Genomic DNA, 23,564 nt, shown 5'->3' on the forward strand with positions numbered 1-23,564 from the left:
AGTCCAGTGGTGAACTAAATGCGCTATAAAATTATTACGCTATAGTGTGTTCATTTTTTTTTCAGGAACTTGATATTAAGTGATCTGAAATTTCGTTTTCGATTTTGTGCGGAATCCCGATTTCCGATCCGGGCATCAGAAATGCAATGCAGGAGAGCCCTGAAGTCTATGTACCTCATCGGTGGAGTGAATCAAGGAGTGAATACCTTTCCCCAAGACGATGCCCAAGACGCACCGACTATAAGACAAGATTGGAATGCATCCGAGAGTTTTTATGAATAATTCAAGATCATTATGTATTTGCTATGCCTATCCTTTTTTGCATTATGTATTCCTTCTGAAGGATCCATGAATAAATAATATTGCTCGCTTCTTTGGTAATTATTCACTTTTGCCAACAATTATATCGCAGAATTTTATTATCAAAATACGAGACAAAATTAGCTAAAATAGGCTCAAAACAATGTTTATCCTTCTCCTCGCTTTCCAAACGGCTTGACAGCGGCAAATGGAGATATCGTGACAACAATTGGATTGTTTAGTGATCAAAATATTGCTATTTTCAATAGCCTAATCGAAAGAGCTAATTTTTCTAAGTATAACGTGATTTTATTGGATTCCAAGACCTTTGTTTTGATGGTTAAATCAATAAAACAGTTTTAATTTTCGTGGATAGAATGACAGTTCAATCGATAAAGTGACAGTTCGCCCCGAGCAAAAAATTTTCTCCATACAAACTTCAAATGCATTTTAAAAATAGTTCCCGGATTCCAAAAATTATGAAATTTTGGATTTCGACTATTTTTTGGGTGGAGAGTCCGATGAAATAATCCGGATAACCCTATAGAACCCAATTTTGATTATATCCGCAGCACCTAGATAACAATTCTCTTCAATCAATCACACAGGTTCAACAAGGTTTAACATAACCTCAATCTTCAATGTTTGGCTCCCGCTGAGAGAGCATATTGAGTCAGTCCGCGAGACTCAGCTCTTGAACACGAAACTGGGCTTAAACAATCAAAGTTTTTTTTTCAGTGTAGATTGTGAGCGCACTCTGTTTCATTTCCCAATTCGTTCTCAAACAAAGGTGCATTTGTGTGAGTGCTGTTTCCATCATCGAGGCGGAGAACTGTCATCATCGCTCAGAAAAAAAAACGAAGCTGTCATCATCGTCCTCATCGTCGCAGCCGCATCATCATCGTCAGCAGCGAAAGAAAAAGCAGCAGACGTCAACGCTCGTGTCGGTGTGTCGGTCAGTCGAAAGCAGGAAAAAAGGGGAGAAGAAAAGAACCGCAAGCTGTGCTGGTGAAAATCCGAAAAAAGTGTCCCTTTTCCGGTGATTTAGCCTGTGTGATTTGTGCCTAGCTAGTGCCCTAAACAGCGCTTACAGGGAGAGACCAAAAGCAACAGCCGGCAGTGCGAGATGGAGCCCTACGATGTGATAGTGAACCAACCAGTGGTGATCGACAATGTACGTATAAACTACTTTTCACTGTTTCTCGCTTGGCGGATGATGAATGGATGACGGACGCGTAAGATGAGGAAAAAATAGTGGGGCTGGGTGTGATTCGGGCAGAAAAATTAGTAGTTTCACGGTTCGGCTGGAGATAGTTCGAAACAATCTAGTCAGATCATCCGGATTGATCGGATCGATGAGTGATGACTGCACTCGGAAGCAATCGTCGGAATGAGGTGGCTCTTTGCTAGGTGAAAACAAAGGGGGTGCTGGGGTGAAGGAGGCTGTTGACTCATGACATCACCGTAAGCAAAACGGGAGGAAAGCGAAAAAAGAACGCTGGCATGTTGTAGGGGATGATTTTTTTTGCGGTCGAGGTGTTTAAAAATAATAAACATAATGTGGGACAGATGGTTTTTCGTTTCGTAATCGTGTTATCACATATAACAAAGCTGAAAACATTGTAAAATTGGCTGGACAATTATTGAGCTAATTATTAGACTGAGATGTGGTCTTTACTTATTGGTATGTGTTATGGGTCTTTCCTAGCTCAGCCCTCAGCAGTGAGATGTATCTGAACCATAAGGGCTTTTCTCAAGATTCTTGTTTTCGACATAGGATCCGGTCTTCATGAGAGTTAATCTATGTACGTCGCTTTAATTTGAAGAAGATGTTACTTTCGCCCTTATTTAAACTCAATCTAGAGACTTTACTGTCAGGCCTGAGTACCCATGGTGGTACAGAGGGCTGAATTGAAAGATCTCCATCTTGGACGACTGCCCCCTATCGCCTTGATCTGTGGCCAGATCAAATTTCTGTCCGCTTCCTTTATTTCTTTATTGAGGCTGCGCCGCCATGAGCCTGGGTCTGTCTCTGCTGCGATGTCCTGCTGGGTTCTAATCTTACGCTTGCTTGCAGATTTCGTTTTCGCCCCTGCGTAGAGTTTAATAGTTTATTTTCAAAGTTACGGGATCCAACTACAATGAAGTATCAGGAAACAAGAGTGTGGTCGACCCACGTCCACTTCCGCTCCCAAATTTCTGTCGCTATCGGCTTTTGAAGACATCGACAATAGAACTCCACGTTGGAGATCCAGTTGTAAGGCCACCATCACGAATTATATACCGCAAGAATCTATTGATGAAGACCTACAGCCGTTGAGTGTTCTCCACTGATACACACCAGGTTGCACTGGCGTCCCGGGTAGAGGCTAATGGCAAACAAAGGACAAAATAATAACTGGTTTTGCCATCATATCTCGTTTTGCCATTCTTCTGTTATTATGAAAAACTTAAAATGGCAAATCAATAGCAAAATATACAATCATAGCAAATCTTGTCATTGATATGTTATTCATGAATAATGCTAAATAACACATCAATAACAAAAATTACTACCATGGTAAAACTTGCAATTTAGCACCTTTTATAATGAATTGTATAAAATATCAAAACAATAACATAATTTACATTCCTAGCTAAATGCTAAAAAGCTAAATGCTATAGCAGCACAGATTTCACGTTCGAGTTGAAAATTCGGATTTTGGTGCGTCGACTAATCTGGGCCCTGTAGCATAATCGAGCTAATAATATTAGCTACAAGTTACAAGTTACAAGTACTAATATTACAAGTGCTAATAATTTGTGTTGCATAAAGGCTCAATTTTCCACTAATATTATTAGCACTTGTAATATTAGTTACCATGAAAATACCAGTTGTTTTGGTTCATTTACCTGTCAAAATTCATCCGACAGTTCACTATTAATTTGAAATGGCAGTTGATGTTTGTTTATATTCTGCATTTTCCGCGTAACATCCGGAAATAACTTCATTTATACCGAAGTTTTGCATTCTTTATGTGATAGATGAAGAAAAGCATGTGCTGTTTGGATAATTTTCGGCCGCTCTGACAAAATTTTTCTTACAAAATATGGCCCTGCAAGTACCTAGATTTTTAGTAAAATGTCCCAAAGATTCAATAGTACTGGTTGAAAAATAATGTATAAAGATTTAGCAACATGTATTATGCTTCTTGTTAAAATCCGAAGTGATCTGGGATGCAAAAATTGAGCTTTTACCTACTTTTATATGTCGCAACTTGATTCGAGTTTGTGTATGTATATTGAAGCTCTTGATTAGCTTAATGATGCGCAATACAAGCAATTGATTCAAATTTATTTCGCATCTGCAACTTTACCTGTGCTTATGCAGTGACCATAATATATAACTTTACCAAGAACCTCCATTCAAAGATGGGTATTGTAGAAACTTTGGAGAACTTGAGAGACTCAGCAGAAATTATATTTTGGATACAAAGTGTACATCAACGCAATTTTCTCTTCAATGAGTTTCGAATACATACTGCCAAATTTAATCGTCGAAAACTGGAATTGAGGTTGACATGTTAGATAAATAATATCTTTTGAGTTCATCAAAATGGTAAATCTATATATTCAAAACTAAATATGACTTCTGCAATACTTTAAATCTAACTTGTAAATTATTTTACAAGACCTTTGAGACTTGTAATCAAAAGTACAAGTCATAGCTAATATTTTATACTTGTAGTTTGTTTATGCAACATACACTTGTAAATTCTACTAATAATATTAGTCCAACCGACTTGTAGTATTGGACTTGTAACTTGTACTTGTAGTATTTTTATGCAACAGAAAATTATAAATTACAAGCTTCAAGACTAATATTATTAGTAAAATTTTCATTATGATACAGGCCCCTGGTTGTTTTTCCACTCGCAAAAGCAGCCCTCGCCTTCTTGATTCGTGCACCTGTGTCGATCTTGCATGGTGCCACTATCGGTCGCCATTTGGCTACCAAGATATTGGAAACTTTCAACATTCTCCACTGATGGCCCAGCTACCGTAAAGCTGGAAAGGTTGACCGTGTTTACATCCAACGATTTGGTCTGTTGACGTTGATGGTAAGACCTGCCGTTGAGGAGCGATTGGATCATCGAGCTTACTCTGCATATCAGAGCGCTGTTGAGCTAGGAGAGCAAGGTCATCAGCCAGTTCGAAGTCATTCAGGTGCTCCATGGTAATGGGCTGCCACAGAAATCTACGATTTGGTTCACGATCAACCGCACCTACCAGGATCTCGCTGCTTACGATAAGGAACAGTAGCGGTACTATACATCCTTGCCTGACTCCAGCGACGACCCGGATAGAGTCGGCCAAGACACCGTTCTGTAGTACTCTGCACGAAAATGCCCTGTACTGTGCTTCAATGATGCCTATGATTTTCTCAGGGACACCCTTGCGCCCAAGGGCTCTTCACATTTTTTCGTGATTGAGACGGTCGAAAGCTTTCTATGACAATATGGTCCACACCTGCTCATAGTTCGAATTGTCGGAACCCACCTTCGTATTGAAGTCGCCCATAAGTATCTTAAGGACAAGGTATTTGGAGTACATAGCTCAAAATTTCTAGAGCACCGTTTTTTAGAACCGTTGAACGGATTTGGATTAAAATGCATCACGCTGTTGATAACCACTGAACAAATAGCGTGATGCATTTTCATCCAAATCCGTTCAACGGTTCTAAAAAACGGTGCTCTAGAAATTTTGAGCTATGTACTCCAAATACCTTGTCCTTAATATCACCTTTCGGAATCTTGTCTACGACTGCATTCAGTTGACTGTAAAAGTTCTCTTTGTCTTGCAATTCGGCAACATCGGTTGGCGCGTATATATTGGATCATGGTAAAGCTTCGAACCAGTGTTCTGAATATGGCGCTGAGCAGGATACCAACTCAACAGTAGGGCGAGGAGCATGTTCACAGTTCACCTCGTTAGCCCAGAGTATAGCAGAATTTGACCCGACGCCAATCTGTGTTATTCAAAGTTCGACCGACGGACTTCGCTCAATCCTAGGATCTCAAGCTTTATACGGCATACCTCATTGGCTAGTTGTGCCAGTTTACCCTGCCCAGGGTAATACATTCCAAGTCCAAATCTTGTCCGTTGCTTCGCGCTAAAAGTCGTCGCCGTTAGTTCGTCATCTATCATTTTCGGTTTCTGTAACGGTTTTTGGGTTTCGATATCAGTAGGTTGTTGGCCTAAGGTCCCCTATCCACCGTGGTTGGGCTGCCACCTTAGGTATAGCTTCCGGTAGAGGAGTACTTCATACTCAGTCACTGGATGCCAGAACAGACGCTTTTTGAGCCGCACCTTCTCATTCAATTGGGATTACCAATTTGGATATCTACCGGAATCCAAATTGTTTGTCCTGATAACCCGAGCAGGAGAAAATAGCTGAAGAATACCAAACACAGGCATGGAAAACCGAATACCTACAACCTGGGGCCTGTAGCATAATGAAAATTTACTAATAATATTAGTCTTGTAGCTTGTAATTTATAATTTTCTGTTGCATTAAAATACTACAAGTATAAGTTACAAGTCCAATACTACAAGTCGGATGGACTAATATTATTAGTAGTGTATGTTGCATAAACAAACTACAAGTATAAAATATTAGCTATGACTTGTACTTTTGATTACAAGTCTCAAAGGTCTTGTAAAATAATTTACAAGTTAGATTTAAAGTATTGCAGAAGTCATATTTAGTTTTAAATATATAGATTTACCATTTTGATGAACTCAAAAGATATTATTTATCTAACATGTCAACCTTAATTCCAGTTTTCGACGATTAAATTTGGCAGTATGTATTCGAAACTCATTGAAGAGAAAATTGCGTTGATGTACACTTTGTATCCAAAATATAATTTCTGCTGAGTCTCGCAAGTTCTCCAAAGTTTCTACAATACCCATCTTTGATTGGAAGTTCTTGGTAAAGTTATGGTTATTATGGTCACTGCATAAGCACAGGTAAAGTTGCAGATGCAAAATAAATTTGAATCAATTGCTTGTATTGCGCATCATTGAGCTAATCAAGAGCTACAATATACATACACTAACTCGAATCGAGTTGCGACATATAAAAGTAGGTAAAAGCTCAATTTTTTGCATCCCAGATCACTTGGGATTTTAACAAGAAGCATAATATATGTTGCTAAATCTTTATACATTGTTTTTCAACCAGTTCTTTTAAATCTTTGGGACATTTTACTAAAAATCTAGGTACTTGCAGTGCCATACTTTGTAAAAAAATATTTCGTCAGAGCGGCCGAAATTATCCAAACAGCACATGCTTTTCTTCATCTATCGTATAAAGAATGCAAAACTTCGGAATAAATGAAGTTATTTCCGGATGTTACGCGGAAAATGCAGGATATAAACAAACATCAACTGCCATTTCAAATTAATAGTGAACTGTCGGATGAATTTTGACAGGTAAATGAACCAAAACAACTTGTATTTTCATGATCACTAATATTATAAGTGCTAATAATATTAGTGGAAAATTGAGCCTTTATGCAACACAAATTATTAGCACTTGTAATATTAGTACTTGTAACTTTAACTTGTAGCTAATATTATTAGCCTGATTATGCTACAGGGCCCAGGAAGTCCATTTGGGTTTTTCTCCTAGGACTTCCATCTGAAGAACGTTCTTCTCACTTCTTCTTCTTCTTTTTCTTCACGGATCTACGTAAAAACTGGAACTAGGCCTGCCTCTTAAAGTGTTTTTCGAGAACTTAAACAGTTTAGGGTTTATCTTTGACTGTCCTGTCATCAAGGATGGGAACACTCACATGCAAAGAGTTACACACACTTGCAGTTTTCTCAGCTCAGTAGCATGCAATCAAGAAATGATGTATGAACGACTTTTGCATTGTGGTTTGGTCTAAAACATTTCCGAATAGAGTAGGCGTCGCACACACCAAAGTCACGAAGGAGCTGCGAAGGCAACTCTCCACGAGGTGAATGTAAACTACACAGGGCAAAAGTCGTCCATACATTGTTTCTTGATTGCATGCTTCTGAGCTGAGAAAAGAGTAAGTGAGTGTAACTCTTTGAAAGTGAGTGTTCCCATCCCTGCCTGTCATTGTCTGAACTTTTACACTACAATACAATCATGTAACAAAACTTTTTTAAGTGAAAAAAATTTAACGCGATTTTTACACGATTTTCTTGATACTACGCTATGTGCTGAATTCTTCTCTCCTGGTAGCCATTTCTTTCCGACGGGGCTTAAATTTCTACCAGAGATCTCTCTTATCATCATTACCCTGTCCAAATTTTCCCGACCGAAACTGCTACATTCACTAGCCTAACTGAAGCTTCCTATAGAATTTTGTCCAGGGTTTCATCTTTCGATTGCTTCAAAATGTAATCTTGGCTTTCTTCAGTCATTCCTACTAGCGATTCTACCTTGTATTCCTCCAGATTTTTTAATGGGTTTCTTCTGATTAATCGTCAGGAAATAATTCAGAAGTTTCTTTAGGTGAATAAGGAGTTGAGTCTTTCAGATATATATTTCTTCAGGAAAGAGGAGTCTAGGATCCTGGAAAACAATCTGGGGATTTCAACAGCAACTCCAGAAGAGTTCTCAGAAGAACAAGAAACTAAGGACTCTCAAAAAATCCTAAAGAAATGCTATCAATTCTGAGAGTATTCCTTGAGGAACAATTTGATGATTTCTTGAAAGAACTTCTCAAGGTTTCCCATTATAAACTTCTGGAGAATTCTCAGGAATAACTCTCCGCATATTTCTATACAGAACATTAGGAGAAATCCCTGAAGAAATTTCTTGAGGATTTGAGGAAAAATTTCCTGGAAGATTACTAGACTAAACTTCTGGGAGATTCCAGACTAAAGTTCTGAGAGACGCAATAAGAAATCGGGGAGAATTATTATTATAGTATCTTTATTAACAAGATTTTCTAATAAGAAACTCTTTAAAGTATCCAAAAAGAACTTCTGATGAAATCCTAGAAAAAAATGTTGAAGGAATCCCAGAAAGACATTCTGGAAAAACCCCAGAAAAAACTCCTGGAGAAATATCAGAAAAAATTTCTGGGGGATTTCAGAGAGTAATCTTGGAAGAACTCCCGTATGAAATTCTGAAGAAACGGTGAAAATCCTTTATTTCAAAAGTAAAATCTTGGTGAATCTCTAAAGCAACACTTGGATGAATTTCAACAGGATGTCTACCCGAGCAAAGTCTGACAGCAAATCGAAAACTAATTTTGATGTTGTGATATTGCAAATTATGATTATTCAGGTTGATGTCGTTTTGGTCGTTTTAACGGTTAAAACATCAAAAATGAGAGCAGAAAAATGTTCCTGTGAGAGCAAGTTGAAAACAATTCCTGCTATCAGTGATGGCAAATTGATTACTGTTTTTGCTATCAGTGCGAAAAAATGGAAAAACCGTTAAATTTAGAGTTTTTCCGAATAATATGGAAACCTAAATGCAATATGTTAATTGCACTGATGGTTTATCATTAGATGCTTTATACAGGGTCACCTAGAAATTTTGAAATGACTTAAAAACTTAAACATTTGTACTTATTTTAAATAACAGCAAAACGATATCAAAATTTGAAATCGAAATTAATCAAGACAATCTGATATCAAAATATGATATCAATTTGCTGCTGATTACAAATCGTGTTTTCGATTTGCTATCATTTTGTTGTTAGACTTTGCTCGGGTAGTCTACGTCATCGAGCTGTTCCCAACATAATGCATAAGGAAGGTTAATAAATTCCAATTCCTGGGAGAATATTTGAAGGGATCCTCAAGGAAACTCCAGGAGAAATTTAAACAGAGACATCTTGATCCGAGAAGGAATTTTTTAAGAAATCATTAGGGGCAGAACCTCTTTTCTTTAAAATTCTTATCTTATTCCAAAGGATAAACAAGTGGCATGTAGTACAAAATAACCTAGAAAAAATCTGGAGGAACTTCTTGAGGAATCCAATATTCTGGAGAAGTTACAAGTGATTACTTAGAAAAAAATCCTGGAGATTTCCTAAAAGTATCCTAGACGAAACTTTTACAGGAATCTGTGAAGATGATACTCGTGGAGAAATGCCTTCCGGAAGAAAGTAAACATATCCATTTTTGTTAGGATATCGAAATTATGTTCCTGGAGATAAATCATTCCTGAAAGTATGCAATATTTCAAAACGTCGATCCAGGTACTGGAACTATAATATGTGTCATTCTTGTGTTCAACGAAGATAAATTTCCAAAAATGTGAAAACCACTTGTCGGCATCACGGTCAGAAAACTGTAATTTGAACTGTGCAACCAAGATGTACTAAAATATATCAAAAAACAATTAAATTTCATAGTAAGCAGCATATCTTTACTTTTGGAAAGTGCTCTACAGTACAGCTTTCAATTCGTAGGGAATCGCGCCACTTGGGCGGTGGCTTCTATATTCGTCTGTTTTCCACTACAAATTTGAACCAATTGACACAACTTTTCGAATGTGGTGAGATAGGTATAGTATCTACCCGTGTACAACATTTAAAGTCAATTGGTTCAAAATTGAATGAGTTATAGTGGAAAACAGACGAATATAGAAGCCACCGCCCAAGTGGCGCGATACCCTATTAAAATGTTGCACAATATTTTGTCAAAGAAAATTATTCCGTTTTTATCACTATGTATTCCGTTTTTGTCAACTGAAAATCGCTGACCGTGTTGATAAAAACGGAACATACCTGTATTTATTTTTTTCATTTTATTGTATGTGCTTTGATCAAATATTTAGTTAACGGGTCTGTGTCCGACAAACATTTTTAGCTTTTTTCAATACCGTGTATTTTAAATGGGTGCTGGGTACCCGGGTACCCTGTCGGCCACATAAGGGTTAATATTCAATTACTCACCAAGGTTTTTGGAAGCACATCGAACATTTCAGTAACAAATTTTGAAAACGACGTATAATCAATGCTACACCATTGATTATACGTCGTTTTCAAAATTCTTTACTGATTTGACTGTTCAATGTTCATAGCGTTAACTCGAAAGTTATGAAAAACCTGAATTAATCCACCTATGGTGAACAGAACCCTTCTTACACTTATTAAAATTATTGTTGTATTATTCGTATGTATGATTGTGATTATTGGTCATTCTAGAAAATAATGTAGATTTGAAATTTTATCAAAAATCTCTCAATAGCGTAAATTTTATTAAACCTAAGTACTCCTCGAAAGATATCTCGGAAACAAAATGTCCCAACGGAATGAAATTCAATAGCATACTACTGAGATGCTGCACCTTTCATTTGCTGATTGGAGAACTCAAATCGATTGACAACGGGTGGTCAATTTATAATGAAGCATTTTTCAAAGACCTCTTAAAAAGTTAAGTTGTATTACTCCAAAGTACTCTACGAAAGATATCTCGGTTACAAAATGTCCAATCAGAATTAAGTTCAAAAGCGTTCTTCTAGGATGCAGTAGTTTTCGTTTGGGGCCTTAAGAACCCAAATCGGTTTATAGACGGCTGAGAAATTTATGGTGATACACTTTGTCAAATATATCTAAAATAATTAAGTTGTACTACTCCCTAGCACTCTTTGAAAGATATCTCGGTAACCGAACGTCCAATCAAAATAAAATTCAATAGCGTTCTACTAGGATGTAGTAGCTTTCATTTGCTTCCAAGAGAACTCAAATCGGTCAACAGACGGCTGAGAACCGTGAGTGACATTTTTTTGTAACATACATACACACACACACACACACATACACACACACACGCACATACAGACATTTGCTCAATTCGTCGAGCTGAGTTGATTGGTATATGTGACTCGGCTCTGCGGGCCTCGGATCGAAAGTCGGTTTTCCACGCGGTATTTATACCCTTCTTATGGGTGTAAGAAGGGTAAAAAGGCTTTTCCTACATACATTCCGTGATATTTTTGCTACTGTTTATTAAGCTCAAATATTACAAAGAGATAGTAGCTTTTATGTATTTGATGCAGTTGCATTTTCATGTAGAGCTAACTTGAGAAACCAGATTTGGTCATAAAAAAGGCTTTTCCTACATACATTCCGTGATATTTTTGCTGCTGTTTATTAAGCTCAAATATTACAAAGAGATAGTAGCTTTTATGTATTTGATGCAATTGCATTTTCATGTATAACTAACTTGTGTAACCAAATATGATCATAAAAAATCTGTTGACAAACGGCTGAGAAATGTATTATGATACATTTTATCAAAAATCTCTCAAAAGCGTAAATTTCATTACTCCTTAGTACTCGTGGAAAGATATCTCGGAAACAAAATGTCCAAACGGCATGAAATTTAATAGCATACTACTTGGATGCTGTAGCTTTCATTTGATGCTGAGAGAACTCAAATCGATTGACACACGGCTGATTCATTTATTATGAAGCATTTTGTAAAAGACCTCTTAAAAAGTTAAGTTGTATTACTCCAAAGTACTCCCCGAAAGATATCTCGGTTACAAAATGTCCAATCGGAATGAAATTCAAAAGCGTTCTTCTAGGGTGCAGTAGCTTTCGTTTCGGGCCTTAAGAACCCGAATCGGTTGATAGACGGCTGAGAAATTTATGGTGATACACTTTGTCAAAAATATCTAAAATATTTAAGTTGTACTACTCCCTAGCACTCTTTGAAAGATATCTCGGTAACCGAACGTCCAATCAAAAAAAAAATCAATAGCGTTCTACTAGGATGTAGTAGCTTTCGTTTGGGGCCTTAAGAACCCAAATCGGTTGATAGACGGCTGAGAAATTTATGGTGATACACTTTGTCAAAAATATCTAAAATAATTAAGTTGTACTACTCCCTAGCACTCTTTGAAAGATATCGCGGTAACCGAACGTCCAATAAAAAAAAAATTCAATAGCGTTCTACTAGGATGTAGTAGCTTTCGTTTGGGGCCTTAAAAACCCAAATCGGTTGATAGACGGCTGAGAAATTTATGGTGATACACTTTGTCAAAAATATCTAAAATAATTAAGTTGTACTACTCCCTAGCACTCTTTGAAAGATATCTCGGTAACCGAACGTCCAATCAAAATAAAATTCAATAACGTTCTACTAAGATGTAGTAGCTTTCATTTGCTTCCAAGAGAACTCAAATCGGTCAACAGACGGCTGAGAACCGTGAGTGACATTTTTTTGTAACATACATACACACACACACATACACACACGCATACACACACACGCACATACAGACATTTGCTCAATTCGTCGAGCTGAGTTGATTGGTATATGTGACTCGGCCCTGCGGGCCTCGGATCGAAAGTCGGTTTTCCAAGCGGTATTTATACCCTTCTTATGGGTGTAAGAAGGGTAAAAATGGGACTGTTAATTGTTATGCGGGTGGGGCAAAATAGTAGTCCTTCAAATTTGTAGGAAGGAAAGAGTTACCTTGTCGTTTTATTCAGATGATATTGTATTCATTCAGTGAAATCGATCTTGTTTACCACAAATGTGAATCTTCAAAGTCGGCGGATTCCCTATCCGGTAGCGCTGATCCGTACATGGACACGTCACCGCATACCGGTGCCGATGATAGTGGGGACACTGCCTCAAAAACTCCTCCGTGGGTCTTTCCAACGCTGGATAACGTTTTAGACAAATGTTGAAATACGGGTGCTTCGGCAGACAACCACTCTGGCCACGGTAGTAATCCCGATGCTTCTGACAGATCAAGTAAAAGTCGTCGATCTCCCGCAGTCTCCGCTGATCGAATACTGTTAATTTTGCTCCTTCCTTGGGGAGAACTTGGCATATCCCACGGCGAACCTTTTCGCGACTGAATGACATCTCGGATGTTTGATTGATGGCTTGCTTTTTCTTTTTCTTGCAGGGTTCCGGTATGATCAAGGCTGGATTTGCCGGAGATCACATTCCAAAGTGTCGGTTTCCAAACTAGTAAGTGTCAAACTGAGAGTGCAATGTCACGGCATACTTTTCTAAAAACACTAATCTGGATCTGTTTCTTTCCTCTTTCCGTAGCATTGGCAGACCGAAGCATGTCCGGGTCATGGCCGGTGCCCTCGAGGGAGATCTTTTTGTAGGACCCAAAGCCGAGGACTACCGTGGCCTGTTGAGCATCCGTTACCCGATGGAGCACGGTATCGTCACCGATTGGAACGATATGGAGAAAATTTGGACGTACATCTACAGCAAAGATGAACTATCCACATTTGCCGAGGAACATCCGGTGCTTCTGACGGAAGCCCCGCTTAATCCGCGGAAAAATCGCGAAAAAGCCGCAGAGATCTTCTTCGAAACGTTGGGAGTGCCGGCGCTGTTCGTATCGATGCAGGCCGTCCTCAGTTTATACGCCACCGGTCGAGTGACCGGTGTCGTGCTGGATGCTGGCGACGGTGTGACCCATGCCGTTCCCATCTACGAAGGTTTTGCCATGCCGCACAGCATCATGCGGGTGGATATCGCCGGTCGGGACGTTACCCGATACCTTAGAACACTGATCCGGAAGGAAGGTTTCAATTTCCGCACAACGGCCGAGTTCGAGATCCTGCGGTCCATCAAAGAGAAAGTCTGCTACCTGCCGACGGTTCCGCAGAAGGAGGAAACCGTCGACACGGAGAAAGTCAAGTACACACTTCCGGATGGAAACGTGCTGGAAATTGGTCCGGCGCGGTATCGCGCTCCCGAGGTGCTGTTCCGGCCGCACATGCTCGGCGAAGAATGCGAAGGTATTCACGAAGTGCTGATGTATTCGATCCAGAAATCCGACATGGATCTGCGCAAGATGCTGTATCAGAACATTGTCCTCTCGGGAGGTTCGACGCTGTTCAAGGGATTCGGCGATCGATTACTGTCCGAGATTAGGAAACACGTGGCGAAGGATATGAAGATCAGGGTGAGTTGCTTGTATTTCTGTTTATTTTAAATTCCTTAAAGAATTCATTCTACATTTTACCCAAGAGATACTCTTGATGTTTCTCCAATAGTTCCTTCTAAGATTTATCCAGATGTTGTATCTCCAGAAATTTCTTCGGTGTTTTCTTCCAAACACTAACGGGAATTTTTTTCATATTTTTTCTGAATTGATCTGAGATTCCTTCGGGAATTTCTTCTGGCATTCTTCTTGGAAATTCGTTCTTGTATTCAGCTAGATTCCTTCCAAAATCGTTTTTTCGAACTTCTTTAGGATTGGCTTTTCCTACTGGGGTTTCCTACAAAAGTTCCTTCTGTGAATCTTTCAGGTGTTAATCCTGGAAATCTTCTAGGAATTCCTTTTGGGAATCCTCCTCCAGGTGTTCCTTTTGGAAATCCCTACTAGTTGCTTTTGAAAATCCTCCAGGATTTCCTTCTGGGAGGGGAGCTCTCCTGATGTTGCTTTCGGAAATCTTGTAGGAGTATACTTTCTAGGAATCCTCCAGAAATTCCTTTTGAATTCGAAAATCTTCTAGAAGTTTCGTATAATATTAATTCAGAAGCTTCTTGTGAAAATCCTCCAGGAGTTCTTTTTGGGATTCCTCCAAAAGATATATCCAATTTATGGAATTCTCGGTGGAATCCCAGGCTGCTCCTCTTGTAGGCACACATATAAATCTGGAGGAATCCCCAGAAAGAGCTTCTGGAGAAACCCCCTGTACGAGTTTCAGGAAGAACTCTCGGGAGGATTTTCTGGAGAAATCCCTACATGGTTATTCCTGGATGATTCCACGAGAGAAAATTTTGGAGGAATTCCTGAAAGAAACACGGAAGGTTGCGTTCTCTCTAGCGCAGTTGGACGGCCGTGCGTCCGTCCGCGTTGAGCGCTCAACGCATACTGAGTTTGCACCGATCATATGGTTGGTGACGAAGTATGTGTCAGTCGAGCTTCAATATCAACATTCTAAAAACAATACGCGCACACTTGTCGTTCGTAGGCCGCGAGAGTGCGGGAGATTGGCATCTAAGAGCCGAAAGAGAGATAAAGTTGTGAAAGACGGACCCGGTTAGGGTGGTGCTTCGAATCCAGTTTGACTTTCTATTCTGCAGAGTTGTAACTTGTTCTGTAGCTTAGTTGGTTAAAGCGCCGGACTAGCGATAACGGAGTCGTGGGTTCGAATCCCACCAAAACAAGTGGTAATTTTTTCACAAATTTATCTCTCAATTTGCCAATTAAACGTACTTTGCCTAAAAATACTTCAAGTTTTTACGTCTATTTCAGACATACTAGCCGACTGGTATAGCCGGAAAAGGGCAATAAAATCATTGTCAAACACGGAAGGAGTCCCAGCATAATTTTAGGCAGGAATCCTAAACATGTCCATGAAGGAATCTCGAAAAGTTTTCTGAAGAAATTATTATTTATCGCCGACATCGGCTGTGATAATCGAATAATCATCGCCGAAACCAACAAAATTCTAGGAAAAAATATTGGAAGAATCCTTGGAGAAATCTCTAACGGGAATCCAAGAGGAATTGATGAATGGATCGTGGGAGAAATCTCTGATGCAATCTCTGAAACAATCAAGGAGAAATCCTCGAAAAAAATCCCAAATGAATCTCGGAAGAAATACCTGAAAGAATGCCAAAAGGGATTTAGGGAGAAGTTTCCTAAACTATTCCCAGGAGAAATCAACGAAGAAATTAACAGGCTTGATAATCCTCCTCGAAATCAAAAGAGTTTTGCAACATGCTCTAGAGCGGTGTTTTGCTTTTGCCTCGTCGCGAGGGAGCGAACGAACCCCAAACAGAGAGGCAATAAAACTGAGCGAGGAAGAGGGGAACGAAAAAAAGAGCCGATGATTATTTCGGGTTTTTGAGTGCGATTTTCGCCTCGAGAGTCTTTCTTTGTATGGGAGTGGAACTCGCGAGAGCTTTTTGAGTGAGAGTGGACGTGAGAAACACAACAAGCAATTATGAGTGTTGGACGAACTCCTCGCTGCGCGGCAAGCTCGCGCTCGGTGCTGTTGAGGATTTGCGTTGCGATTTCTGAGTTTTATTTTAACTCCTCAGAAAAACGCCAAAATCGCTTCCTCATTTTCTCGCGAGTGAGTTTCTGTCAAGCCTGGAAATTAAGGGAAAAATTCTCTAAGGAATCCCGGAAATAATCCTAACAAGAGTCCGCTAAAAATCATTAAAGAAATTTTCTCAGCGAACCCAGAAAGAATCCTGCAGAAATCCCTGATGCCATCTCTGATATAGTTCGTGAAAAAATTCCGGGAGGGATTGCCGGCAAATATCTCGAAAGGAATTTCGAGCAGGATCAATAAAGAAATAAGGAGAGGAATCTCACGGAATCCCGGAAGAAATTCCTTACGGAATTTCAGAAATAATTCCTGGAGAAATCCTTGAGAATGTCCTGTAGGTATAGGTATCCCCAAAGGAATCCCAAGAGAAATCCCTTATGAATCCGAGAAAGAACCCGAGAATAATCACGGGAGAAAACATTGGAACAATCCCATAAAGCATTTAGGAAGAATGAAGGAATGTCGAAAAGAATCCTTGTTTAAATATCTAAGGATCCTTGAAAGAATCCCTTAATGTATCTTGGAAGAAATCTCGGTAGGAAACCCCTGAAAAAATCTGGGAGGAATTTCTGAAGGAGCCTCGGGAATCCAAGTGGAATCCCTCCTGGAATCTCTGGCATAATCCGTAAAAGAACTCGGATAGAATTCCGGGATGAATCAATGAAAAAATCTGGAGAAGAATCAATGAAGCAATCTTCGGAGGAATCCCTGATGAAATGCCAAATAATTTTCCACCCCAGAAGAAGTCCCTGAAGGAATCCTGGGAGAAATCCATGAAAGAATTCCGGAAGAAATTTCCAACAGAAACAGAATTCCTGAAAAAAAAAAATCCCGGAGAAATCGCTGAAGAAAAGCACCTGGAAAATGCAAGAAAGAATTCCTGAAAGATTCACGGGAGAAATCAATAAAGAAATTGTGGGAGGAACCTTTGAAGAGCTTCCGAGAGTAATTCCTATAGAAATTCTTGACGAAAACCCAGGGAAATTCTTGTCGACGACCCGGGAGAAATTCCTAAAAAAAAATCCCGTGAGTTATCGATGGAAACAGTCGTGTGGAAAACTCTGGAAAAATGAATCCGAGAGGGAATCCTGACAGGAATCCCTGAAAGAATCTCGGGAGGAACCCTGGAAAGAATCCCGAGAGGTATTCCTGGGGGAATCGTTAAAAGAATACTCTAAGGAATCCCAGAAGAAATCTCTTAAAAACCCGAGAAGGATCCCTAAGGAAATGCCGGGAGAAACCGATAAAAAAAATCCGAGAAAAATCATTGAAGGAATGTCGAAAGGAATCTCGGTAAAAATCTCTTAAAGAATCCCGGGAAGAATCCTTGAAAGTATCTTGGAAAAAATCCCTGAAGGAAAATCCAGGAAAATTATTGAAGGAATTCTGGGAGGAATTAATGCAGGTATCTTGGGCGGAATTCCTGATGAAAACCGGAAAAATAGTAATCAAAGGCTTATTTCTTTATACATAATGCTCATGTTTGGAGCATTGTATCTAAAAGAATACAGAATACAGAATGTTTAAGCTCCCAGTAGTCTGATTTAGCTAAAATTTGGATCACGATCTACAAGTATGGTGAATTTCAGTTTACCCGAATTTCATTGCTTTCTAGCTTGCAGCCAAAATCTTTTCGATTTAATTCGAAACCGAATGATTCTGGCTGGAAGTCGAGATACAAGGCCCCAAACTTGGGCTTTTTGTATGGAAAAAACATCCTTTGATTACTAGCCTTTATCACCTACTGCAGTATATGTAAATATTCAGCAACTCCTCCCGATAGTTATCAATGGAATTCTCTTCGGATTCATACCAGGTTCATCTTGTTATTCAACGCGAGAATTGTGTTGGGATTCATCCCAAAATTCCTCGTGGTATCTCACTTTAGTTTTTTTTCCTGGGATTCCTTGAAGTATTCTTCTAATGATTTCCCCAGAAATTCATCTCGGGATCTATTTTTTCGAGGGTTCCTCCCGGTATTTCCAATGTAATTCCTCCCGAGATTCTTCCGGAATTGCTTTTGCTATTCCTTTAGAGATTTCTCTAGGATCCCTTCAAGGATTCCCCCAGGATTGTTTTTACGAATTCCGTTAGGATGTTTTCCCGGAAGTCTTTCATTGATTCCTCCCGGGATTCCTTTAGGGATTATTCCTGATATGCCTTCAGGAATATTTTTCAGCATTCCATCAGTGATACCTCCCAAGATTCCTACACTAATTCCTCCGGGTTTTCCGTTAGGACTTAGGGGTTTCTTTCAAGATATATTTAGAGATTTCTTGTAGGATTTGTCCGGGGCTTTCATGCGAGATTTTATCGGGATTCCTTTCGACATTCCTTCATTGATTTCTCCCGAAGTTTTCTTATGGAATTCTTCGAGCGTTTTCTCCCGGTATTGCTTTAGGAATCCTTCCCCTGTTTTTAACGGATTTCTCCTGAGTTTCCTTTGAGGATTCCTCCAGGATTTTGTCAAAGATTCCTTCAGGAAATTCCGTTAGAAATACTGCCCCTATTTGCACAAAAGTCCCATGTGAATAAAATAAATATAGATAATATATGCATAAGGTGATTTGGAATGAAGACATTTGGCATAACGGTCATCTGGCGTAATGAGTATTTGGCATAATGGACCTTAGGCATAATCGAAATGGACCTTTATTTTTATACCAAGTGTCCTTTATACCAAATGACCATTATGCCAAATGGCTTTTATGTTAAAAGATTTTGTGCCAAACAGCCTATTTCAAATGACTATGCCTAACGACACAGACCTGAAATCGAGGATTTTTTTTTTGTATTTATTGATGTGTATTTTAACTAGACACATTCTACACTGGGACACGTTCGGTGTAGTACTAGATTTGTAGTGAGCTGAATTTTAGTAAGGTGAGAAGGTAATTCTCCGTTTCTGCAATGATATGGTGCAAAAAGCGTGGGTATTATGATTCCTTGCCTAATTTGATGCTGTTTGAGCAAAACTTTGGATTACTATGTTGTTTATGTTGCAAGAAATGGAGAAAACAACAACACTGTTGCCCAAAGTTTTGTTCAAACAGCATCAAATTAGACAAGGAATCATAATACCCACGCTTTTTGCACCGTTCCATAGCAGAAACGGAGAATTAACTTCTCACCATACTAAAATTCAGCTCACTACAAATCTAGTACTTCATCGATCTGTCCTATTGAAAGAAGAAATATATTTCAAAGGATTTTTCAGTTATATAACTGCCCCCACTCGCATAACAGTCCCATTTGAATTTTCATCACTTTTGAGTTAACGTTATGAATATTCATCATTTTTGATGTACTTCCAAAAACATCAATAAAAATTACGATTTTTTATGTCAATGTGTGAAAAAAATATCAAGTTATGAGCGTCCCATATCAAAAATACCCGCATCATGGATTTTTGTGTTACGTAGCACAAAACTGAACAACTTTGTAGTGATTGTAATATTTTTACAGTTATATATTCATGTGCAAAGCAATCTGTGAAAGTTTCGAGATGATCGAAATATTTTTCGAATTTTGGCGTTTTTCAAAGTTTTATATGGAAACAAGTTTTCAAACTTCAAATGCCGTTTTCTCAATCCCTACTTTTTGCAAATGGGACTGTTATGCGAGTGGGGGCAGTATACACAGTAAGAAATAATGTATTTTTTTTTCTTCGCAGATCGCAGCACCTCAGGAACGAATCTACTCCACCTGGATGGGTGGCTCCATCCTGGCGTCGCTTGACACGTTCAAGAAGATGTGGGTATCGAAGCAGGAGTTCGAAGACGACGGGCAGCGAGCAATCCACCGGAAAACTTTTTAAGCTGGTGGCTGAGGTGTAATCTAAAAAAAATACATATAGCGAGACAACTTTCATACAAACAAAAAACTCACACAAACGCATTCTACCGCACGTACTAGGCTCACACAGTGTCAACCATCAAGCACACAAACGACAACGCTCAGGCCGGATGCTCCGAAGGTCATGATACTACCTACTATTCGCTCAGGAAGCGGTGTTAGCACACTGCGAGGTAAGTCAAATGCTTCTGTTTCATTCTGTTTGATGAAGAATCGCAACGGACCTATGAATGGTTGTTCTGTGTGCTGCAGTGATGGGAAGAGAAGAGATATCCACAGATTGGGAGTCAATGCGAGGTGTTCAATCGATGAAAGCAAGTTCACTCTTTCAAAACCTGTAGGCTATGGGGCTATCACGAAAATTGAGAATAACCGAGTATGACATTTCAGAATGACTTCATTTTTCATCAACTCCTCAGTTTTCCACATTCAAACCTTGTTGGCATAATCATTCAACCAGTGCTTCACAACTAAACACGAATACTACTTTCACAGAGTCTGTAGATCCTGGAGGACCTAAATTCTAGGATAATTTGGAGAACTTTGAATTTGAATATCTAAAATCATGCTAATAGTAATCCAGCTGGCTCTTGAGTTTAAGTGAATGTAAACTATTACAGTAGAGCTCAGAAATGAAATGTTTCATAAATGTCTAGAAGTCTAGATCCAAACTTACTAAAGATTTGAAAGCTTTACAATAACTGAAAGGTTATTGTATCTTCTGTTATGCTTACTTATCATAATACATGCACAATTTTGATTGTTGGGTTGGGTTTCAACGCTCATTTACTACCTTTTTTTTGATAACCTCGTTGCCTACGGGATTTCGACTTTTAATAGGTTACGACTTAAACAAACGCAATGTGAGATTTGTTCAAACAGCTTTTTCGGCTTAAACAGGAAAGGCTTCGAGAGGAGGCGTTTCGTTGCGGTAGGGGCCCGAATCTAATTATAATCTATGTAGGATAACAATGTGATTGACATTTCGGCAGTACTATTTATTGTTATCAGCTGCTTTGGTTCGTTCTGAGCGCACGGCGGCACAGATATATTTTGAAAATATGATTTCTAGATTAACAATATTTTCTAACATTTTGATATCCGCGCTCAGGCGGTGAACTGAATTAGATTACAATTCATCGTTTAGTTCAAACGTTGCACAACAGTTGATCTTTTCTAACCGACGTTCTTACTCTCATTCACTTTATGAAATCAGCTTAGCAATCCATTCCAGCAATTATGTCCCTTTATATGTGTCTGTGTTTCTATATCTTATTTCCTTAAATCAAAATGTTCTATTTTTGTTACCCAATTTTCTGGTGCAGCTACAGTTGCCGCCCGTCTCTTAACTTCTTATTTCTTCACGTTTGTGTCGCCTCTTTGTTTAAGACACTATCAAGTTATAGTTATATTTAATAATTTATATGCTTAACAAAAAAAATAATAAACGAACGCGTAAAGGCAAACACACTCTAAAGATAATTTAATCCAATTGAGTAGTAGATATTATGTAAAGAATTTGAGTTGCGATTAGTGCGAGAGCAAAAAAAACAAACGATTCGAAGTATAGGGTACCAATCAAGCAAACTGCGCAGGAGGAGATACAACAATACTATGATAAGTGACCAGAAGAGGAATTATCTGCTGCGGCGGGCGTGAGAGAATTATATGAATATATATCGAAAAAGTGAAACTAACAGAAGAACAAGCGTTTGGCGCGAGATTTTTTGAATACAATATAGAAAGGAAAGAACTGTCCTGATTCTAGGCGGGAATCGCGGTTAGTATAAAACGAAAAATCCAGTTTATATGGAAATGTGAATGTCATGGAAATAACATCTGTGGATGTAAAATTTGAGGGGATCTCTAAAATATCTTTTCCATGGTTATACCTACCTCTCTTAGCTTTGTTGCTGAATTCAAGTGTGTAGTTTCTAAACCAGGAATCATTTTGAAGTTTATTTTCGCGAGATTCTTCCTTTCAGAGTTTTCTGGATTGTGTTAGTCATCTTCGGGTAGAAGGGTAAGCTAACCCTTTGAAACTCTTTACGATCTGGTTGTGATTCCTCTCATGTTTCCGTAGTATTTTGTTAATGAAACCTTCGTCCCAATAATTCAATATAGCGGAATCATAGATTTTCTTTTTCTCTTCAAAAAACTCGTTCCTTTCCATTGGAATATTGTAGAGGCGGTGAGCCATTGAACGGTGTGCGGCTTGCTTATGGGAGCCAAAGTGATTAGTCTGTGGTAATATAACTTCAACCTATTATCCTCATTCTTCGAAATTAACAAATCCAGGAACGGAAATTCTTCCTCAACTTCCTTAGCCACCGTGATTTCGATTCTACTATGTTTAGAATTTAGTAATTCAAGGGTTTGGTTTAGGTAGCGTTCCTTCACAACAGCAAAAATGTCGTCTACATATGTACGCCACACCCGAGGAAAGACGTTTTCTTTTTCCAGGTCGATTTCCAAGGGGCTGCTCGTTTGCGTTCCAAATGTCTACCGGGATTTTTCCAGGGATTTAATTTCTACAGGGGAATTTCTGCTTAGAATTCCACGAATATCGGCTACTGTTCCTCCAGAAATTCTTTCTAGGCTTTCTTTAAAAATCCTTTCAGATATTTTCCTGAGATTTTTTCAGACATTCCTTCTGTAATACCAGTAGCAGATATTGTTGGGATTCCTCTAAGAACTCCTGCTAGGATTCCTCCAGAAATTACTGCTGATACTTCAGCAGGATTTTCCCTAGGAATTTGTAACTCTTCTAGTGATGTAAGGCTTTCTCAAATTGTTTCTTCTAGAGCTACTCTGTGGATTAATCCAGGTATTGTTTTTAGAAATTTCTTATGGATTCTTTCAAGAATTCCTCTTTGGATTCCTTCAGGAATTCTTTCATTTATTTTTCTAGGAATCGCTCAAACAATTTATCCAGAAGTTCTTCTGGGAATTTCTCCAGGATTCCTTTATAGATTTCCCTATAGGCTTCCCCTATGGATTTCTGCTGGGTTTCTCTTGGGATGTTCTCCAGGAATATATCTTGTTATTGCTTGAGAAGTTTCTCTTGAGATTTCTTCCGCAATTCCTGCAGAGATGTTAGAACTTCTCAAGCTATTTCTGCTGGAGTGCTGGGATAACTCTAGATATTCTCCAGAACTTTCTTCGTGAATTCCTCCGTAGATTTCTTCAGAAATTCCATGTAAAATCCTAACAGGGGTTTCTTCATATATTTCAGTAGAAATTTCTCCAAATCCTATAGAGATTTTTACAGTAATCACTTACGGGATTCTTTCTTCCAATAGGGTGGAGCTTATGTTAAAAAATCTATCGGTATGATCTCCCAAGTGAAACGTGATCTACTGATAGGGGTTTCTTCAT

General features: G+C 38.8%; 1 protein-coding gene across 1 annotated transcript; it reads left to right on the forward strand.

The window, feature by feature from the left end:
- The first annotated feature begins 1,202 nt into the window (after nucleotides 1–1,202).
- On the forward strand, nucleotides 1,203–21,894 carry LOC134292086 (actin-related protein 1). The gene is made up of 4 exons (XM_062860817.1): nucleotides 1,203–1,474; nucleotides 13,205–13,269; nucleotides 13,354–14,227; nucleotides 20,005–21,894. Exons 1-4 carry the CDS (start codon nucleotides 1,427–1,429, stop codon nucleotides 20,146–20,148), a joined length of 1,131 nt encoding a protein of 376 aa, XP_062716801.1. The 5' UTR covers nucleotides 1,203–1,426; the 3' UTR covers nucleotides 20,149–21,894.
- The last annotated feature ends 1,670 nt before the right edge of the window (nucleotides 21,895–23,564 follow it).

The sequence above is a fragment of the Aedes albopictus genome, chromosome 3 (genome assembly GCF_035046485.1).
Source record: "Aedes albopictus strain Foshan chromosome 3, AalbF5, whole genome shotgun sequence".
In the NCBI taxonomy this organism is placed as follows: Eukaryota; Metazoa; Arthropoda; class Insecta; order Diptera; family Culicidae; genus Aedes; species Aedes albopictus.